At 43.1% G+C, this 23,380-nt stretch overlaps 1 protein-coding gene across 1 annotated transcript; it reads right to left on the bottom strand.

Annotated features, from left to right (window-relative positions):
- Positions 1-662: 662 nt before the first annotated feature.
- On the bottom strand, positions 663-3,548 carry lim2.1 (lens intrinsic membrane protein 2.1; the record flags this gene model as incomplete). Its single annotated transcript, XM_080846716.1, has 4 exons — positions 663-730; positions 1,063-1,197; positions 2,087-2,236; positions 3,374-3,548. The coding sequence occupies 4 exons, from the start codon at positions 3,546-3,548 to the stop codon at positions 663-665; spliced, it is 528 nt and encodes a 175-aa protein (XP_080702842.1).
- Between the last annotated feature and the right edge of the window lie 19,832 nt (positions 3,549-23,380).

Raw genomic sequence — 23,380 nt, 5'->3', positions numbered from 1 at the left:
ATGTTTCATTGTCCTGATAGGGGGTCCATATTGGTTCGTTGAAGTGCACCCCCCCTCTCTCTCTCTCTCTCTCTCTCACACACACACACACACACACACACACACACACACACACACACACACAAATTGCTCTCTCTCTCTCTTTTTCCCCCTGTTTCATTATGTTTGTTCATGGCTGTGACTCACAGTAGTACACAGACTATAATTTCCCCCCATCTCATCTAAAAAAAGCATCTGTTGCATGTTTTGTCCACTAGGCACATGTGTGCAAAAGCAGTTGTTTCATCAGCTTCATCAATAAAGTCAAAATTCTCAGTTTTCCTTTGTCCACATTAATGACATTAAATAATGTCAGTAGATTGTTTTGAAATGTTTAGACAGCTATGATATCCATGTGATGTTCTAGAGAATCACCAGGACACAATTTTTCTGTGAAACTGATACAATAACACATGACCAAATGACAGTGAGTTTACACTAGAATGATGAGACCTGAGTGGCGGTTCATAAGCAAACATTCTGTAGAAAATAAAGAATGATGATTTTTTTTTTCTCCATCCTTTATTGAAATAACCTAGTGTCCTGCTCCACAGAGGCACGCTGCACCGGCGATGCTCTTAAGATGCCGGGGCTGAGTCCTTGAAGCAAACTGGGGTGATTCCTTAAGTCCTCTGTGTGTTTGAACTTCTTGGGCACTCATGCATTCGATATGCACACATGTAGAATATACCTGGAATTCAATCAAATCAATCAAATCAATCAAACCAATCAGATCAATACAAATATAGCTGTAGCTGGTATCGTCAGACATCAATGCAACAAGAAACTAATGCACACAATATAGAATATACCTAGAAATCAATCAGCTCAATCAAATATAGCTGTACCTGGCATAGTCCGAAATCTATGCAACAAGAAACCAATGCACAAACACACACACACACACACACGTTGGTTATTGCTACTTATGTACAGTGTGTTACAGCTTGTGTCACAGAACCTTGGTAAACGTGAGGTGTTTATAAATGTGCTTTATAAATACATTTGACTTGACTTATGTACCTGAAAAGAACGTGAGCACCACTGCCACCCAGCCAATGATATAGGACCAGGAGAACCTCCAGTTGCCATAGCGTTTCCCATAGTAGTTTACCGTCACTCCAGTGTACACAGCCATCGCCAGAAATACAAAAAAGCCTACGGAGAAAAGAAACGAAAGGGAATGTGCATCTGGTCAATAGTTTCACACTATAGGCCTGTGATACGAATTACCTTTCAAGTACTGGTTAGAAATGTGCCTAGAAATGTAACCTATCAAGTACTGGTTAGAAATGTGCCTAGAAATGTAACCTATCAAGTACTGGATATAAATGTGCCTAGAAATGTAACCTATCAAGTACTGGTTAGAAATGTGCCTAGAAATGTAACCTATCAAGTACTGGTTAGAAATGTGCCTAGAAATGTAACCTATCAAGTACTGGTTAGAAACGTGCCTAGAAATGTAACCTATCAAGTACTGGTTAGAAATGTGCCTAGAAATGTAACCTATCAAGTATTGGTTAGAAATGTGTCTAGAAATGTAACCTATCAAGTACTGGTTACAAATGTGCCTAGAAATGTAACCTATCAAGTACTGGTTAGAAATGTGCATAGAAATGTAACCTATCAAGTACTGGTTAGAAATGTGCCTAGAAATGTAACCTATCAAGTACTGGTTAGAAATGTGCCTAGAAATGTAACCTATCAAGCACTAGTTAGAAATGTGCCTAGAAATGTAACCTATCAAGTACTGGTTAGAAATGTGCCTAGAAATGTAACCAGTCAAGCACTGGTTAGAAATGTGCCTAGAAATGTAACCTATCAAGTACTGGTTAGAAATGTGCCTAGAAATGTAACCTATCAAGTACTGGTTAGAAATGTGCTTGTTTGTTCATCCTAACCTGGCTGAACTGAATTGAAATCAGTTGTATGGAATTTACCCTAATATTACTGCTGCTAGCCTTGTGGTTCTCCCAAAGCAAATGCTTCAGTGACAGTGATTTCCTAGTCCATAAGTGATGTGAAGTTGCCAAGGACGACGACTTACATGAGATGAAGAACAGAACGCCTGCAGCAAAGGTTTTATCGAATCTGTCGAAGGACGAGTAGTGGATGAAGGCCATGATGCCGATGATGATGCCTATGAAGCAGGCTAGCAGGGACAGGATCATGCATGCTCGAGTGGCATCCCAGTAAGCTATTGGGGAATGAATGAATGAATGATTGAATGAACGGATGCCTGGATGAATGGATGAATGAATAAATGAATGGGTGATAGAAAAAATATAAAATCAAAAAAATGAACGAGTATATAATTAAATTGATGTTTAAGTATACAAATACATGAAAAAATGAATAAATAAATGAATGAATGAATGAATGAAAGTTTACACTTTCACACGATAGTGGTTCTCTTGATACCCAAAGCACCAGTCTTAGCACCACCTCCAGAGCGTATCACCCACTTGGATGATGCGATGATGGCTGATAGCCACTGTGCCCCAGCATCAGACACAACACCAGCTGGCTGTGTGATGCAGAGGGTGGCCGGCAGGAAACCAGACTCTTACATTATTGGTTTTATAGTGTGGGTCTGTGGCCAGCACAGATCATCAGTGTTGTGACTACCCAAGAATGGCACCACTCCAATGGACTCAAATGAACATTACCATAGGTGTTTAATAATACTTTAATATAATACTTTAATAATACTTTGTAATATTCTAATCCTAATAAAGTCAATCTTAAAGATTATTTATTAGCTGCTTATGTTGTTATGTTATCTATTTATCTGGTCCACTGTTATTTTTGCTATCCACTATTATGTGGATATTATTAACACCTAAAATAATAATATCATTAATATAATATTCCTGTTTGCCTGATTTAAGTGTGCATGGTTACAGTAGCATAAGCCCCTTGGTGTGAATACAGTTCTTGAGAAATAAACATAGCATAGTGAACGTCATAGGTAAAGTAAGTCCTAATGTGCCATTATGTGCCATAGGTTCTATTGTTGCCATTACCTGGATTATGTTCCAATTATTCTCTGAGATGGTGAATGGGAATAGACCATAATAATAAAAAATAATAATAATAATACATTTTATTTAAAGCGCCTTTCATGACACCCAAGGTCGCTTCACAAACAATCATCTCATTACAATTACAATCATCTCATAGAAATAAATAAAAAAAAGAAAAATAAAAGTCAGTCAGTCAGTGCATAAGCTATCTTGTAGAAATTAGTTTTAAGTCTGCTTTTAAAGTCAGTAATTGAGTCACAGTGTTTGATGTACTAATAATAAGAACCATAACAAAGTAAAAGTCTCACCAATACTATCCGTGTGTGTGAAGCATTTGGATGGTGTGCAGTAACGCCAGAGGCCCTGATGCATGTAGTTGTTTGAGTGTCGGTACTGCATCCAATAATCTGTTGCTGTGGAAACAATAAGGAGTATGTTCCCTACGCCAGCGCAGAACAGCCCACCTCCCATGAAGCTGTACATCCTGCACCTGCACAGGCTCAACACACACACACACACACACACACACACACACACACACACACACACACACACACACACACACACACACACACACACACACACACACACAGAAAAACAGGCACGTACACCCACACACACACATGCACAGAGCAGAGAGAGAGAGAGAAAGAGAGGCAGACAGGCACACACACACACACAGCACAGAGAGAGAGACAAACAGACAGAGAGACAGCACACACACACAGAAACATGCAAGCACACACACACAGAGCGCACAGACAGAGAGAGAGAGAGACACCGTTAGAGAGAGGGAGAGAAAGAGAAAGAGAGACACCGTTAGAGAGAGGGAGAGAAAGAGAAAGAGGGAGAGAGAGATAGAAAGAGAGACACCGTTAGAGAGAGGAAGAGAAAGAGATTGAGGGCGAGCGAGAGAGAGAGGGAGAGAGAGAGAGGGAGAGAAAGAGGGAGAGCGAGAGCAGTTCAGAGCATCAAGGGCCAGCAGCTCTCCTCTCATCTGAGCGGCTCTTCAGTCAGAGAGGTCTAAGTGTCCGTAATTGCATTGTAATGAAGACATTATTTCCACCGGATTGAACCGCGGGGTCAGTAGCATGAATTCGCAGGCATACTCAGCTCTTCCACAAGATCAGTCAGCGTGTTGGCAAAACACAGCTGCCGAGGTGTGTTGACTTTTCAAAGGCTATTACAGAAAGATGGCCTGCAAGCATAATGGCTTAAAAACACTATTCTATGATCATGCACACACACAGTGGTAATGCTCAAAAGCCATGACTAATGACACAAAACACATGAACCATGTCAACATTAGAAGCATGGGTATACACAGTTGCATATATTGTTTTTTTCAAGTTTTAGAAAGTGTATTTTCCTGTTATAATTATATAAATTATGAAAATTGTAATGGAGAATCGTTTGAAAGACATTAAACTGATAAAAAGGTATGCAGCGAGACAGTTATTTTCCCAATCGTTACGCGTCAATGTCTTTTTCCTGTGACAGAGCATGTTTTTAATCATGTCAATAGGAAACCAGATTCCCAGACCGATGTATTAATCATAATGTCTCTTTAGTGCCCTATTCTCCTGGCTAACGGAGAAACGAGTAGAAGCAAACATGCTGTCATCCACATGTTTGGAGACGAATGGCCTCGTACTTATCAAGTACATGGGTTTCACTTTATTGTTAGAGTAACATTGTTACAACATGGATTCCAGCATTAAAGATCTAGTGGTCTTTCCATTTGGATCTATCAGGCTTGCCACGTATTGATTGATTCTCGACCCCTGCGATCAATATGAAGTGACACCAGATGGACCCATCACGACCCATCACGTCTCTCTTTATCACACATGAATAAATATCTCTTACTTACCTTTATTCACTGCTTTGATGAAGACAGACTGACTCTTAACCACGGCAGGATATAGCAAGGCCCTACAGTGGGGTAGGACAGGCTGGTGATAGCAGCGTTAACGTGCCGCTGGTGAATAGGGAAAACGTTGGAAAGAGCAAAAGAAGCGACCGAAAAAACAAAAGGCAGACGCAAAAAGTGATAGCCAATCAGAAAAGGACTAGTTTTTGTGGTTTGGGAATCTGCTGAAAAAACAAAACTATGCGTGGAGGCCGACGGGTTTGAAGTGATACTGATGACTGGATGTTTTCCATTGAAAGCCGCGGCGTAACATCTCTCTATAGAGCGGAGGAGGCCAACCGTGAAACGATCGGAGCCCTCGCTATAGGGCTGAGAACTATGATTTTTACTATCAAAACAAAGTAAAAAAAACACAAAGACTGTTATTTTAATAACATCTCCACACATGATCAATGAACCACACCTCCCGATCACTGCAGGAAGAAAGTATCACTGAATTTGGATCAGATGGGGAAATAATTCACACACACACACACACACACACACACACCACCGCCATATCACTAGTAACCAGACAAAAATGATGAAGGGAAATGGTGCATTACTACCTGTGAGCTACAGGCCACAGCACAAGAGGAGAGAGTAATGGGACCAAAGTGGCTGGCTCTCAGAGGCCGGTCAGATGCGCTACGCCCAGCATCCTGTTGGACATGGCACCCCCTGTGACGGGAGCTCACAGCTCTGAAGCCTCACCACCCAGGCGCCACAACATTTTCTTTTTCCTTTTTTTTTCTTTCTGTGGTACCATGTGGGCACAGAATGGGTGTTGAATGGACGGCCCACATGCCAAATCACATGCCACGTCGGTCCAGCTCGGGGCCCCTGCACCCAGACATAGCCCCCCTTGGCATACCTGTTACATGTCAAAAATTCGGCACAACTCCATCCTTATCCTTATCATCATCATCATCATCATCATCATCATCATCATCACATCTTCATTATCATCATTGTCATCATTATGATTAATTATTATTATTGTTGTTGTTGTTGTTGTTATTATTAACATTGTTTTTTATTATTATTATAATTTTTATTCAGCCTGTTGCTGTCAATACTCTGTGATTTGCAAATCTCAACACCACCCTCATCATGATCTCAATCAGCATCCTCATTATGATATATTATTATTCTTCCGCAGCCTGTTGCTGTCCACACACTATGCATTCAAAAAAAACTCGGCAGAAGCTAACGCTCTCCTTGTAAAAAAAAATTAAGGTTTGGTTTTTTTACTTGCCCTTCCGGCCGTTAAGGATTATTGTCCTCTCTAGGGGAGACATTCTGTGGCCAAGAACATAGCAACCTGAAGATGAAAGGACCAGAGAGACTCCATTACATGCATTAGAGCTCAGGCCAATTGATGACTACAAACTACAGTGGGAGAGGACTTTTTTTTCAGGGGATGTGAGTGCTGTACTTACTTCTAACTTGATTTTTATAGACCACCGCCTATTTTCTTCCATTTCAGCCGCTACGCCGGGAGGGCATTTGATATCGTCCTCTGCTATCAAAGTGGACGATATTTCCCATCAATGGAGGAGCAATTCTTCTGCAAATACATCTGGCTTTTCAAAGATGAATTTTGTTGTGGAGAGTACACATTTAAGTCTTTACTAGGGAGAACTGTGTGCAAACTGGTTATAAAGAGGCCTTTTTGTAATTAGAGTTTGGGTTATTTGTTGTGCAACAAATTTGTTAATGTTAATGAAAGATTAAGGGCAGCATCGCAGTCTTGCACTCTCTTCTTTCACTGATGCAATGGTAGTTACTTTGATTTGTCTTTCACCTCTATCGATTACATTACATTGTTTAGAAATGCCATTGAACAACAACATCCAATTGTTGCTGATTATACACTTACCATTTTAGGAAATAATATCTGTGACAACAATATCCAAAACTGTTTGGGCCTAAACTGTATGGATATTGAAGTCATACTACTGAGTAAATGGTAGATTGTCCTTAAAATAATCACTAAACTGAATAGAGGGCAAAGGAAAAGACTAACTGTCATGTTCACAACTCCATTTTAATCTGTTTGCCTATAATCTGCATTGCTATAATGTGGTTCTTATATATTTGCCAGATATTCACCAGACGCTCATTCTACAGCAGTTGGGAGAATAACTTCAATGCAGGACGCTGGTAAGGATGACAAAATCAGGGTTCAGACATCATTGGACAACATTACAGATATATTTAAAAGGTTGCTGCTCTTTTAAGACATTTATATGGGATTCGTCTATTTGAGAATACGGAGGTCAAACTACACATTAAACACACATGTGTTTTTATTTGCTTAATGTCCTTTTCCAGCGTATTTCAAGAGGGCTTTTTCTCTTTGGTAATGGCGCGTCTCACACATTCTATTTCAGCCGTGACCTCTCAAATGTGTTGACTGCAGCCAAGCAAAATGTCTTTGAATCCTTTGAGTTGCCAGTCGCATTCCCCCTAAATGCTTAAATCAACTCTTTAGGAGTTCGTTTCGGTGCCCGCGGTTGGCTAATTTACAGACTAAGTGCTTCTAGCGTTTTCTCGGCATTTAGGCAGTGCCCTTAATCAAAAGAGCATGCAGACAGCACTTCCGCCTGTTCGAGCCAGACATTGTCGCGAATGTGGCATAAAACCCATCCACTTAACCACTTAAATGAATATATCAAGAAACTAATTTGCCATTGTAATTGCATGATTTATCAAGACGCACGCTTACTTTGCCTGTTCCATTTTGGTTGATTTCCAATATGAGCAAACATTAGATTGATCTATGAAAGCCCGGAGAAATCACAACACTTAAGTCCTTTCATTTTCCCCCATAATTAAATAATTGAAATTCCTGTCACTGTCTGCTCTTAAGTGATACACAAACACTACACACACCAGGGACTCAAGGGTTGTTTTTTTCCCCCGGTACCCTTTTCTTCAGTTGTTGTCTTCCTTTCTCCTCCTTTAGTGCCAAGATTCGTTCCATTTGGCAAACCTGGAAATAGGTCAGCGCATGTCCATTTTGTTGAGATTTACTGGTCCCATTAAGTGATTGCTTGTAGCAATGACAGGGGGGACATTTCTCCTGATACATTTTCTGAAACACTGCTGGCGCACATTAAGGACACATTATTGGGTCCTATTTTCTCCCAGCTGCAAGGATATCCATTAGGGAGCCTCAGAGCCCTAATTTTTTCCATTTTCTCTCTCACTAAACTTGACTTCCCATATTACTCTCAGCTCTGTTTTGTAATTTTGAGCAACAAATTACGTGAGGGGAAAAGCTATCTCTCTCCAAATGGTCTTCCTCGCTGTACTTATTTGCTGTGACTGATTCTGAAGTGTCAAAATGGACATATCATTACCTCAAATGATGATTGATGGATAGATCGTTAAAAGTTTTGTGGGAGTCTGAAAACAAAGTCTGGTAGCAGTGTTAAATTGCTAGTTTGAGTTTGGCTCATAGAGATCATAATGTATGCTATGGGGGATTTTATATTTCTAAAGTGATCTCTGAAGTCAAATATTTATTAACGACATTTACATTTGCTTTGGTATGTAGTACAAATGATTTAGAGGTTTTCAGAGGAGGTGTAATATAGGCAAATACATACATAAGTTTGATTCATTCATTTCACAATCCTTTCTTTTGTCATATTCACACCAACCACAAAAAAAGAAAAAAAAAAGTGAACAAATGTCATAACACTAACAAATGATCAAATGAATTAGAAGAACAAAAGAACACATTTGTTCAAAAGAACAACAAAAGAACAAATCATTTTCTTAAAACAGTCGTTTTTCGCTGGTGGAAAACCCACGGTTAACTCTACCCTGCAATCAGTCAAATAAATGAAACCCAAATGTTCAAATACACACACACACACACACACACACACACACACACACACACACACACAGAGATGCAAAAAGACTTGGAAATTGCTGAAGAACACAATCGCCCCGGGCAACAGAGGTCACACGGCACGAGCCCCCCTGTGACTCTGCCATTCTCATCGCGCCTCGCCCGTTAATTCATCCATTGTTGTTCCCGTGGTCTCATGGGGTCCTATCAAGGACTCAATATCCACTGCTTAACCAGAGGCCTCTGTCACTTCACCCTGCCCAGCGCGGCTGCCTGCCTCCAAGTGCTTACAGTGGGAACCAACCGTGGCTGTGGAGGCGCTAGAGTCTCTCCCACCACACACACCCAGTCAAAGAGAGGGCATTATTACCCTGTAATTGTGGAAGTCAAACCTAATTAGGCAAATATGGGGGCAGATGCCTCCCTCTCTCTCTCTCTCTCTCTCTCTCTCCTCCCTCCCCATCTCTCTCTCTCCCTCTCTCTCTCTCTCCCTCTCTCTCTCCTCCCTCCCCATCTCTCTCTCTCCCTCTCTCTCTCTCTCTCTCTCTCTCCTCCCTCCCCATCTCTCTCTCTCCCTCTCTCTCTCTATCTCTCTCTCTCCCTCCCCATCTCTCTCTCTCCCTCCCTCTCTCTCCCTCTCTCTCCTCTCTCCTCCCTTCCTCCCTCCCTCCCTGCTCCCAGGCACTCTGCATCACAAGGCCACAGCGGTGAGCGAGCAAGGACCCCCTGTCTGGGGAGACATGTTGGTAATTGAGTTCTCACTGATCATTTGATCCTCCTAAGTGAACAAGAAGAAAAAGAAACAAGGTGTCCAGGCCTCATCTGTAGTAACTGTGTGTGTGTGTGTGTGTGTGTGTGTGTGTTGGAGGGGTGAGGCAGGGAATAAGGAGTTTCCCAGCCTCCTGAGAGTGAGCAGCACTTAATCCACGGGGATGAGGATGAAGGGGGAGAAACAGGAAAGGAATAAAATAAAACACGGAGAGCCGAGGCTTAGACAGTCGCACCCACCGCTGGCTTTTCCGCCCGGGCACCATGCAAAGATGGATGACCTTTGCGTGTGTTCGTTCCACACGAACGGGTCCGCTCTGCCGCTGTGAAAGTACTGGGGGCTTTTTTGTCGTCCATTGTTGTTGGCAGGTCTGATGTGGATATGCCCTATAGAACTCATGAAGAAAATGTCAGCCATCCAACCGTAGCGGAACCATCCATTTGGAAGAGCTATGACATGGGGCTTAAAATGACCACTGCCACAGTTAGGAATCAGAGTTTTTAAAGAGAATAAAAAGAAACATCCCAGTGCTTAACACCAGCACTGCAAATGCACATGCCCCCTATTTAGCCGTGTCAGACTTTGAGAAAGAGGACACTTGCCCTGTTTGTTTAAATGTGCACCAACCCAATGTCTTTAGCAGAAAGGCAGGGTCCTCACGGGTCAGTGGAGGTCCCGCCCGTCTGAATGGAAGCGGTACCATGGGTGCCTGTGTGTGTGTGTGTGTGGGGGGGGGCATGCTTTTGTGTGTGTTTATTCCTGTGTGTGTGTGTGTGTGTGGGGGGCATGCTTTTGTGCGTGTTTATTCCTGTGTGTGTGTGTGTGTGTGTGTGTGTGTGTGTGTGTGTGGTGGGCATGCTTTTGTGCGTGTGTATCCCTGTGTGTGTGTGTGTGTGTGTGTGTGTGTGTGTGTGTGTGTGTGTGTGTGTGTGTGTGTGTGGGGGGGGGGGCATGCTTTTGTGCGTGTGTATCCCTGTGTGTGTGTGTGTTTGACGGGGGGCTGGGGGTGGGGGGGGTGGGAGGACTTGCTTTTGTGCATATGTTTTCCTGTGTGTGCATTTGTATGTGTCCATTCCCTTATGTGTGTGTGTGTGTGTGTGTGTGTGTGTGTGTGTGTGTGTGTGTGTGTGTGTGTGTGTGTGTGTGAAAGTGAGAGTGTTCTGTGCCCCTATACCTCCTGCCTGGGACCCCCCCCCCCCCCCCCAAATACACACACACACATCGCCCCCCCCCCCCCCCCATTCCCCCCACCTCCCCCAGGATGTATACAGAAGCCAATCCAGACAAAACCGAGCCCCCCCAGCCCTCCTCATTCAGCGGGCAGGCAGGCAGGCTGGGTGAGGTCTGGGCCTCACGTGGTGTGGATTACCCGGCCCGAGAGCTGTCAGGCAGGGGGATCAGTGCGCCTGTGGCCCTCCTTCCTGTCTCCCAGGCAGCAGCCCTCGGCCTCCGCTAAACCCCTCAGTCTCAATCACTTGTGGATCTCGAGCAGGTGACCGCACTGTGTATAGTGATGGAAATGGGATGGTTCTGTGGAGGTTTTTTTTTTTTCTTTTTTTAATTAAGTACGTTTATTGTGTCTCTAGAAGTCTTGGAGAGGTTTAAGTAACAATATGGGTTTCACAGACGTTGTTAAGGCTATATTGTTGTTGCTCAGGGCATTGTATAGTTCGAAAATGTGTTGTAGTATCCATCAATCATTTCTGTTTATAACTTATAACATTTCTGTTTATAACATTTCATGTAAATACAGAACATATAAAATATGCTGTTTTGATTACATCTTTAATTGTATTTGTGCTTATTGGAGTAATTCTGTCATTTGTCATTTGATTGCTTTCTCACATGTTCTGAATTGTGTCCATTTAAAGTGCTTGTCTGTACATCTGTTTAGTTCACCGATGTTAAGTGACCTCTAAGCGGGCATTTAATTAACTTCTCCATTAACGGCCGACTTGTTTCCCATTTGTACCTCTAGCTGTGTGAGCGAGGCTTAATGGATTGTGCAGTCCTGAATCATTCTAGAAGCTTCTCCCTGGATACGGGGCTGAGCCTTGTGTCGAACGGTACAGAAACAAACCCGGCCCTGGCTTGGCATGGGTCCATACCGTCATCAGTGCCTATTTGTCTCTGCCAATCGCCAAAAATTATGACTGATAGAAAAAACACATTTCTGTCAGTCGTTAGCCTGTTCAGGTGGGGCAGTCTCGTTAATCATGCCCTCCACTGCAAACCACACAGTCCGCACTTCCTGATTTCATGCCCATTGACCTCGGATTGAATGACGACATGTTTTTTTTTTGCTTTTGCCTTTTGCTCAACCTTCTAATGGATCTTGAGAAAGGAGTCATTTACAAATGTGAGGCTGCTTTATGAAGCTGAAGTGCTTGCGGGCACCTTTAACTGCTGCAGGGAGGACCGTTTTATCTGCCATTTGAAGGTGTCCTTCAGGCTGTTTGGTGGAGGTCATCTGGTCTTAGCGTCATTAGCCACACCTTCTGAGCCCTAATGGCTTTAAATGTCTTATGCGGCTGTAGGTCTTTGTTGTGTCGACCTATTTTCCTTAAGTGTCAACAACAAAAACAAAAGCAATTATATTAGTACTATACCTAACAACAACAACAACAACAACAATAATAATAATAAGCACCATCCTCCTTATAATAATTATATTTATAGTTGTCACAATTATCATCATTATCAGCAACAGCAAGTAGTAAATTACCTCTGGTATGGTTTTGATTTAGTCTTTAGTCCAAGAATATCTGATTTAGTAATGAATCTAATAATGAAAAGAACCTCACTCTCAAGTGTATGCTCATTCTTATTAACTTATTGGGACCATACTGAATGACGGCAGATTTTGGCCCTAAGACATCTTCAGCATCTGGCAACAAGACGGTGAAGATGGCTCAATGTCGAAACGTGTCTGTCTGCTTGTGAGGGCGGTTCTTTTCCTTTTCAAAGTCGTTCCTAACTGGCACTCAATAACCCAGTTTACTTGGATTGAGCATGCATGCGTTGTTGTTGTCAATGACTAAATAATGTATTATCTTCTTTTTGGATTGATGTTTTTTTTACCACAGGTGTCACACTACATGTGTGCTTTCAGCAGCATCATATCCATAGAAGGACAAATGTGGGAGGGATATGTGTGATTAGCTGATGTGTGTATGACAGTGAATATGTGTGATTAGCTGATGTGCGTATGACAGTGACTCAACTTACCACACTGGTCTTTTGGTTTCATTGTCAGATATTCCAAATTGTAAAAAGTATTTAATTACATTTACATTGTTCCTCTTTTGAGACTTTCCTCAATGATCAAAAACGGTTCACTAAGCTGCTTAACACAGGCGATCGGTAATGCAATTATCCAGAAATGACTCCGTGCACAACTGCAACAGTTGGCCATGTTACCCTCGGAACAAACAGAACAATCTCCCACGCTATTCTCTCAGTATAATACAAATGAACTACTCAATGTTGATAGGCTATAACAACGTAGCCTTCCTCATGATTTGCATTTCATAAGTGTACCAGGGATGACTCGCAGAAGTATATTCCATAACCTCCTCAGGCGAAGTAAGTGCAAACGCAAGTGCTTCACACATGCGTCATAAAACATAAAGTTAAATTACCTTCCAATTTAGAAAACACTCACATGGGTGAGAGTCAGTTCACCAGGTCAAATTCCTTGTTTATTCAAACTTACTTGGCCAATAAAATCTGATTCTGATTCTGATTCTGGGTTCCATATCTATCCCTCGGTTCTACAGGCCCATCCTGGAGGATGCATACTACCACCGCTACACAACACTTCACATGCATGTGTGATAATGTTATGCTTATGTTAACAATTTAAATGTTTTAAATGTTATTGTATTATTATAGTTAATTTCTAATATGTAGGCACTCTGAGATTCTTTGGAATGAAAAGTGCGTTAAAAATAAAATGAATTATTATTATTATTATTATTATATCTATCCCTCGGTTCTACAGGCCTATCCTGGAGGATGCATACTACCACCGCTACACAACACTTCACATGCACGTGTGATAATTGCATGATGGCTGCCCTGTAAACAGTACTGAGGCAGATGAGTTATAATAAGCGCTAAAGAGGGACTCAGTCACTAAACTCCTGTGTGTGTGGGCCTCCAGGCCACATCTAAAATGTGAAATGATTAGGTTTTTACGGTTTGCTAATTAGTGTATCACTTACAATAATGTCTGGGCAATTATCGTCATGACTATTATTCTAAATAGCATTCGGAGAACTCACAAGTCTAGAATTTAGTCAGTATAGCGTCAGATAATTACTACCCACTTACAAGCAATTGATATTGTGAGTGCAATAACTCATTTAATTTGTAAACAACTGAAATGTGTGTCTTTTGTGAAAGATAATTACGATTGGTAACCCTATTGCCCATGGCTGTCATCCACTTCTCATGGGGCTATGATGAGAAATCCAACCAAGCTCTTTATGGACTGTCTTTACTTGACCTCATGTTAGTGAGCATCACATGGACACTGTGAGAGTGGCTTTTCCCTTTTTCTTTGTGTGTGTGTGTGTGTGTGTGTGTGTGTGTGTCATTATTTATTGTATTTTTTCGGTTCTTGCTATTTTGATCAACAGCTGATGTTGCTCTTAAATGTGCTCTATAAACAAACATGGCCTACCTTGACCTGACACCACAAAGAGAAGAGTGGGGGAAATGGAGCAGGATCAGGCATAATGAAGCGATGCTATACCTACAGAGGAGACGGGTCTTCTCCCGTTTCTTTGAGGTTATGAGGGACCCTACACTGTGTCTAGACTGATACTTTCTGCAGTGCAGTTCTGTCTTTATGTGGCACTCACTCACCAGGAGTAGAAGAAGGTTTAGGGGGAGGTGTAGAAGGAGTAGTGGGAGTTGTAGGAGGAGGTGTACTGGGAGGTGTAGGGGGAGGTGTAGGGGGAGGTGAAGGGGAGGTGTAGTGGGAGGTGTAGTGGGAGGTGTAGGGGGAGGTGTAGGAGGAGGAGTAGTGGGAGGTGTAGGAGGAGGTGTAGTGGGAGGTGTAGTGGGAGGTGTAGGAGGAGGAGTAGTGGGAGGTGTAGGGGGAGGTTTTGGGGAGGTGTAGGAGGAGTAGGGGGAGGTGTAGGAGGAGTAGGGGGAGGTGTAGGGGGAGGTGTTGGGGGAGGTGTACTGGGAGGTGTAGGGGGAGGTGTAGGAGGAGTAGGGGGAGGTGTAGGGGGAGGTGTAGGGGAGGTGTGGGGGGAGGTTGGGGAATGATGGCTCACAGCAGGTGTATGGCGTTTCAGAGCCTGCTTCAAAACCAGGCGTGCATTATCTCAACTCTATGCAAATAAAGTGAGTCGGAGGTGAGGTGAAGAGGGGCATACCTGACCTCAGATCTGTCAGACAACCACCTGAATTTATGAGGAATCATCTCCTGGAAGAAGAGAGATTGGATGATTAATGGACTGATGGACTAATTCATTGGTTGGTTAATTGATATGACCTTCTTCTTCATCATCATCTGTTACTACAATAAGGAAATCCTGATAAGCTGCCTCGGGTCTATGGAAGATACACCCTCAGATCCTGAGAGATATATCAGTGGTCCGAGTCAGCATGCTTTGGCACCGAGGGAACTGGCATTATATCACCCAATGAGGAACTGGCATTATATCACCCAATGAGGAACTGGCATTATATCACCCAATGAGGAACTGGCATTATATCACCCAATGGGGCTTGAGAATCAGCCTACCCCAGGTCCAACACTAGGCCATAGAGTCATATCTGGAGCGGACAGAAATCAGCACAGCTAAATGCCCTGCCGTAATGCCCAGTGAGATCATTACAGTCCTGTCAGATCCTCGCCCACATGCTTGTGAAGGGTGTGGATCACCCACTGGCACTCTCTGTCTGTCTCAGTCTAATCACCCCAATCTGCAAACCCCCACACTCAACACACTGGACTCGCCTCTCTTAGTTACGGGGTGAATCTCACTGATATACAAGTGGCATGGCTGCCCACCTGTCCCTGACTCCAGTCACATCGTGGGGTGTGTTCAGGTGGTTTGGTGGCGCTTGGTTAAGATGTTATAGTTTGTTCTTTTCCGGGAACCATTTTACAATCACAACGCCATCTGGAATACTGGCCACACACAGCCACAGATGAAGAGAGCATATCAAAAAGCGTGTTCACATACAATTGTTGGGAAAATGAGATCATTGATGTAACTTCACCGCTGCTGTAGGCATCGTCACACAAAGCACTGCAGTCACTATGACGGAAGTCTCCAGGTTGGGAAAGGACTCAAACTAAATAAAAATGTCAGCCAGTTTATAGTGTATTGGTATTGCAGGGCAAACCACCATTCCCTCCTTCATAGACGGCAGCTTGCAAAGATGAGTACCGGTAACGTTAATTCTGCCCATATTTTGTGTAATTGATTACAGCACAAGCCATTTATGAAATTTGAATTTGCTTTTCGTCGTTGTTTTAACACTTTATGGTCATTTCGATTTGAAAGGCAAGTCCCTGCATTCCCAGCCATGTTATAAATAAGCTGTCTGTCTATTTTATCTTGATCAATGAATCTATAAGCTGACGTTATGTGGTGTAGCATTGTCTATTTCTATTTTATCTTGATCAATGAATAGTTAATTACATTGAATAAACAGAGTATCAAATTTTAACCTGTTATTCATAATGATCCTGTCCACATTCCAAATGTTAGTAGGGATAGGCGCGCTCTACTTCAAAAAATATATATAAATGCGTTTTCGGGTGCGAGTAAAAGAATGTTAACTATTAGTAGAATAAAAACCGCACTCTCAAGCTTTTCTAGAAATAAGACCAGTTTATTTTCGTACAGACGCGTTTCGGCCTTACGCCATCGTCAGTGTGTGACATTCCAAATGTGCCCCTTACTTTACAACCTTAAAAGAAGCAAGAGTTGCTTAAACGTTGAGCCTGGTGACTTTATCCTTAAAAAAACTGTGCCCAGAGATTCCACGCATTCCATACACAAAATCTGATACTTCCAATGCAAAACGCACAACTTTTAGCACACCTGTTAAATGTAACGTAAATAAAATGCAGGTAAATGCAATGTCTGAAAATATAATTTTCTCTGATTTATAGCTCTCCACTATTCAGCTTAAAGCACAACGCATACGAATCACATTTATTACAGTTCATATATGACATCACTAATATTCTTTACAAGGGGCATTTGTAAGGCTTCACGTTACTGCTCATGAAGTGTAACATGCGCAAAGCCTTTAGACATACAACCTAGACATTAGCATTGGAACTAACATACCAAATGACTGTGTTCTGCATACACAACGGATGCAGCGTTCAAACCCTGTTATGTACCATAACCCTGGCAACACACTCTGTGTGTTTAACTTTTTGTGCAGACATTTGCGATAGCCTTGACAGGTAAGTTGGCCAGTGGATTTAACATGGTACAAGATCATCTACAGGAAGCCCTTATCCGCCATAATGGCCATGTGAGGGGGAGGAGGAGGAGGAGGAATGATTCCTGACTGTCTGAACAGCTCTCTGTCACTAACAGAGCCACCAGCACAGAGGACAGGCATAAACGTTATTCCTATTAAGGCCTCGAAGGTGCAGTGAGACAGATTCACAGACAGTGGCTTCTCCTTTTTTCTTTGTGTGTGTTTTTTTTGTGTGTGTGTGTGTGTGTGTGTGTGTGTCATTATTTATTGTGTTTTGTCGGTTCTTGCTATTTTGATCAACAGCTGATGTTGCTCTTAAATGTGCTCTATAAACAAACATGGCCTACCTTGACCTGACACCACAAAGAGAAGAGTGGGGGAAATGGAGCAGGATCAGGCATAATGAAGCGATGAAGTTGGAAGTTGGAAGTTGGAAAAGACCTGACTCTGTAATAGCACGGACGTTTGGAGGCTGAGCTCTGTACGATCCAGGGTAACCTGGGTGCCATAGTCTTTCTCAAACTCCTGTGACGGGTGGGCTTGTATTCTTCTATCCAAGTGCACACCCAACCCCAGAGAAAATAGAGGAAGTTGACCCAGTATGGCATGATGTGGCTCCTAGGGATCAGGGGCCGTATTCACAAAGAATCTTAGGGCTAAAAGTAGCTCATAAGAGGCGAATTTAGGAGAAACTCCTAAAAATAATGGGCGTGTCAGTCTTAAATTTAGGACTCCTATTTTTTTTTACTAAGAGCAATTCACAAAATATTTTATCCCTAAAAGTAGCACCTAAGTCTAGGACAGCTTAAAACTCCTCATGAGGACTCCTAAGTCACTAAGACCTATTCACAAAAAGTCTTAAAATGGCTGAAGCCAGACGTAACGTGTTGGAGACAATGAACGACTCTGAATTGTTGAGAAGATATCGTTTAAACCGTGAAGGCATCAACATTTTACTAGAATTAGTGCGGGATGCAATCACGTCTCCAACTATCCGAAACAACCCAATCAGTCCGGAAGTTAAATGTTTGATAACATTAAGATTTTTGGCTACGGCGAAAATGCAACTTTGCAACGCAGACGACTTCAGAATATCGCAATCATCAGTAAGCCTATTCATTCATCAAACAATCACCGCACTCTGTAGACCACACATTGTACAACAGTTTATTCGGTTCCCTATGGACAATCGCCTACTTCAAAGGATCAAGGTCAATTTCATGGCGTTTGCAGGAATGCCCGGTGTCGTGGGTGCCATCGATGGAACACACATTAAAATAATTGCTCCATCCAGAGATGAGGACGTCTTTGTAAACCGCAAAAAGGTACATTGAATTAATACACAGATAGTGTTTGATCCAAATTTCACAATCATGGATATTGTTGCGAAGTGGCCTGGATCTACTCACGATTCGCGCATTTTAATGGAGAGCGCGGTCTGCGCCAGCTTTTTGAGCGGCACCATGTACCTGCTAGATGCCACTTGTTGGGTGACAGTGGCAACCATGCACGACATGGCTTTTGACACCCTTCCTCAATCCACAACCGGGAGCACAGTTGAACTACAACATGCAAGTATACGCATGAGGCCTATTTTGGTGACACAATACCTGTAGCCGCGACGGCTCTTTTAAAGTCCACTCCGCAATCTCCATCCTACATTGTGACTGGAGCGCATACCACCGCTTCTCGCAGTCATCGACAGAGCGACACACGGCAGGGAATGAAGCATTTACGTTAACACATATGTCCTCCCATGGCTCACGCTTCTTTTTTGTGGTCACCCCACAGCCAAATTTAGCTTTTATAACTCCCTTCCTCTCCAGCACACTCTGGGCCAACATGGACAGTTGGTCCTGGGACCAGTTCGACTTTCTCTTACGTCTCGCCCTCGTTTCGTCCATTATGACAGGAGGACTTAAAGAGCCGTATGGACTGATATTTGAAGTGTTTAAGGGCTGGAAATATGCCGATTACCTAATAGTTTGCAGGGAGCTTTAATTATTACTTCCTTGATTTCATGCAATTTCCGTGTTTTTTTCGGCAATTTCTCTTTCTCTAACGTGCAAAGCGTCATTCACGTTGGATGCACAAACTTGTCATCATGCGTGTGCATTCTGCTAAGTGCACTATCCATAACTATTTAATATGGCTTCATTTGAAGCCTAGGTTATTCTCTTATTTTCTGTTGATTTAGTGGGATCGTTAGGGGGATGTTAGGACTGAGTTTTGAATGAGAGCGCCTGTCAGCAACCAATCACCGTACGCACCGCTTCTAAACTCGTGCATGAGAATGGACGTCATCCATAGCAACGGAGTTTTTATCTTAAGCTTAGGAGTTGGTATTATCCTTAGTATGAGTAGGTCTCAGAGCCGTTGTGAATCACTTTTAAGAAATTACTCCTACGTAAAAGGTTTTAGCGCGAGTTAGGAGCACTCCTAGTGGTAAGATAAAAGGCTTTGTGAATACGGCCCCAGATGTATATGAAAGCGATGAGCCAGGTCTCTTTGCGTGAGGCTCAAATTAAGATGCATCATATTTACGCATGATGAAGAAATAGCCATTTTAGAATAACATGCAGAAATAACCATTTTAGAATAACATGTAGAAATAACCATTTTAGAATAACATGAAGAAATAGCCATTTTAGAATAACATGAAGAAATAGCCATTTTAGAATAACATGAAGAAATAGCCATTTAAGAATAACATGTAGAAATATCCATTTTAGAATAACATGAAGAAATAGCCATTTTGTCAGAGACATAGACAGAGACAGAACTCTGGTGTACGGGCAATTCACAGAAACAATAGATTGACTGGCTTAAAATAGCTTTTATTTACTCTAAAATTTGTTGTTTGAGATACCCTGTGTGAGACATGTTGATACAATGTCCTCAAAGCGTTACATTTAATCGCATTTTTTGGAGCTGTGTGCTCGACATCTGCAAGTGCTTAACTGAGAACACTACATAGTTAAAGTTAAAAGTTTATTAAAGATCCCCATTAGTCTACACCGTAGTGGAGACTATTCTTCCTGGGGTCCAGACAAAAGACATTACAATAGAGATAAAAAAGTGCAGTACAGCATGATCATTGTTGGTGACCACAACACAGACTTAGTAAACAACATTTACATTAAATGTAAATAATGCAAAAAACAAAAAAACAGAGAATTAAAAACAAAACAGTTTTGTCAGTCCAAAAATACCTTAAATAATAAGCTAGACAATGAAAGGTCATTTCGACAAGGCATACCACGTTAAAGGCACCCAGTGCAACTTTATATAAACATTCAATGAAAAATAAACATTCAATTTCTAGTCTTTTTTACACGTAGTAAGTTTCAATAACTCCATACCATTACATATCGACATTCAAGGAGTAAAGATGAGACGTCGTTGTGTGGTGAGAACTGATAGAAAATCGTAAACAACAACAATCGCCGGTGGGGAGAAGCCATTTTTCCATTGACTGGAAGCCTGCTGTATTTATTGTAGGTTACAAAAAATAAAGAAAATGGCGGCGATTGTTGTTGTTATCAATTTTCTATCAGTTCTCACCCCCCAACGACGTCTCATCTTTGCTGCTTGAATGTCGGTATGTAATGGTATGGAGTTATTGAAACTTACTATGTGTAAAAAAGACTAGAAATTCAATGTTTATTTTTAAGCCTCGAAAGTTGCACTGGGTGCCTTTAAGTACCAACTGCATGAGAAGCTCCAAACCATGCAGGTAGAAGCCTCCACCACCCCCTGAGTTATTGACACACACACACACACACACACACACACACACACACACACACACACACACACACACACACACACACACACACATACACACACACACACACACACACACACACACACACACACACACACACACACACACACACACACACACACACACACACACACAGACACAGACCACCGTTTGTGTGGCTGAGGGGACTTGTGTGTGAGCAGGTGGTTAGCAGCACAGGAGCACCACAGGGGACTGGACTCTTACCTGTCCTCTTCACCCTATAGATAGATAGATAGATAGATAGATAGATAGATGGATACTTTATTGATCCCGAGGGAAATTAAGGTCATCCAGTAGCTTACACTAACAAACAAACATGAATCACAATAAATACAAAAATTACAATAAATACAAAAACAAAAACAATACACATAGGGCCTATAGGCCTTAGACTACCAATACTCTGAGTCCTGTCATCAATTTACAATTTTCAGATGACTTTGCAGTTGTGGGGTGTGTCAGGGGTGGACAGGAGACAAAGTACAGGACCGCTTTGCCGCATGGTGTGGGAACAACTGCCTGTCAACAGGAAGGGACAAATCAGACTTTCTTTGAGGGAGCTCAGGTCATTCAATGTGTGGAGCAAGATATTACACATCTTCTACTCGTCTGTTTGCTGTATAGCCTGTATCTGTTGGGGCTGCAGCATCAGAGCCAGCCCCTCTGAGAAACTGATCATATACTAAATATATACTGTATATATAGAAAGAAATAGGAATAATGAATTGAGGGGGGGGGGGGGTGATGGGTTAGTGGGGACTGCTCTGTGATGGGGACTGCTCTGTGATGGGGACGGCTCTGTGCTGGGGACTGCTCTGTGCTGGGGATTGCTCTGCAGTGGGGACTGCTCTGTGCTGGGTACTGCTCTGCGGTGGAGACTGATCTGTGCTGGGGACTGCTCTGTGGTGGGGACTGCTCTGCAGTGGGTACTGCTCTGTGCTGGGGATTGCTCTGCAGTGGGGACTGCTCTGTGCTGGGTACTGCTCTGCGGTGGAGACTGCTCTGCGGTGGGGACTGCTCTGCGGTGGGGACTGCTCTGCGGTGGGGACTGCTCTGGAGCCCCTCGAGCTGGCTGTGGAGAGAAGGATGTCGCTCAGCATAATGGTCAGAATAATGGTCAGCACTACATACCCCCTAAACAACTTACTGGTAAGACAACAGTGTTCAGTCTGAGGTTCCTTCAGCTCTGCTGTAGTATGGAGCATTACAGGAGGTCATTCCTGCTGCAGTATGGAGCGTTACAGGAGGCCATTCCTGCTCACTGCAATAGGGACCGTTACAGTATGGATCGTTACAGGAGGTCATTCCTGCTCCGCTGCAGTATGGAGCGTTACAGGAGGTCATTCCTGCTGCAGTATGGATCGTTACAGGAGGTCATTCCTGCTCTGCTGCAGCATGAAGCGTTACAGGAGGTCATTCCTGCTCCACTGCAGTATGGAGCGTTACAGGAGGTCATTCCCGATGCAGTATGGAGCGTTACAGTATGGAGCGTTACAGGAGGTCATTCCTGCTCTGCTGCAGTATGGATCGTTACAGGAGGTCATTCCTGATGCAGTATGGATCGTTACAGGAGGTCATTCCTGATGCAGTATGGATCGTTACAGGAGGTCATTCCTGCCGCAGTACGGAGCGTTACAGGAGGTCATTCCTGCTCCGCTGCAGTATGGACCGTTACAGGAGGTCATTCCTGCTGCAGTATGGAGCGTTACAGGAGGTAATTCCTGCTGCAGTATGGAGCGTTACAGGAGGTCATTGCTGCTGCAGTATGGAGCGTTACAGGAGGTCATTCCTGCTCCGCTGCAGTATGGACCGTTACAGGAGGTCATTCCTGCTGCAGTATGGAGCGTTACAGGAGGTAATTCCTGCTGCAGTATGGAGCGTTACAGGAGATCATTCTTGCTCCGATGCAGTATGGAGCGTTACAGGAGGTCATTCCTGCTGCAGTTTGGAGCGTTACAGGAGGTCATTCCTGCTCCGCTGCAGTATGGAGCGTTACAGGAGGTCATTCCTGCTGCAGTATGGAGCGTTACAGGAGGTCATTCCTGCTCCGCTGCAGTATGGAGTGTTACAGGAGGTCATTCCTGCTGCAGTTTGGAGCGTTACAGGAGGTCATTCCTGCTCCGCTGCAGTATGGAGCATTCCAGGAGGTCATTCCTGCTGCAGTATGGAGCGTTACAGGAGGTCATTCCTGCTCCGCTGCAGTATGGAGTGTTACAGGAGGTCATTCCTGCTCTGCTGCAGTATGGAGCGTTACAGGAGGTCATTCCTGATGCAGTATGGAGCGTTACAGGAGGTCATTCCTGATGCAGTATGGAGCGTTACAGGAGGTCATTCCTGCTGCAGTATGGAGCGTTACAGGAGGTCATTCCTGCTCCGATGCAGTATGGAGCGTGTAGGAATTGTTGTGTCCAGTGTTGGTCAGAAATAAAGCAGAGACTCACACGGTCGAATAAAAGGTACAAGTAAAAAAGTTTACTGAGAGATACCAAGT

This window comes from Sprattus sprattus (genome assembly GCF_963457725.1).
Source record: "Sprattus sprattus genome assembly, chromosome: 1".
NCBI classification, from domain to species: Eukaryota; Metazoa; Chordata; class Actinopteri; order Clupeiformes; family Clupeidae; genus Sprattus; species Sprattus sprattus.
This window is presented reverse-complemented; position numbering and strand designations above follow the sequence as displayed.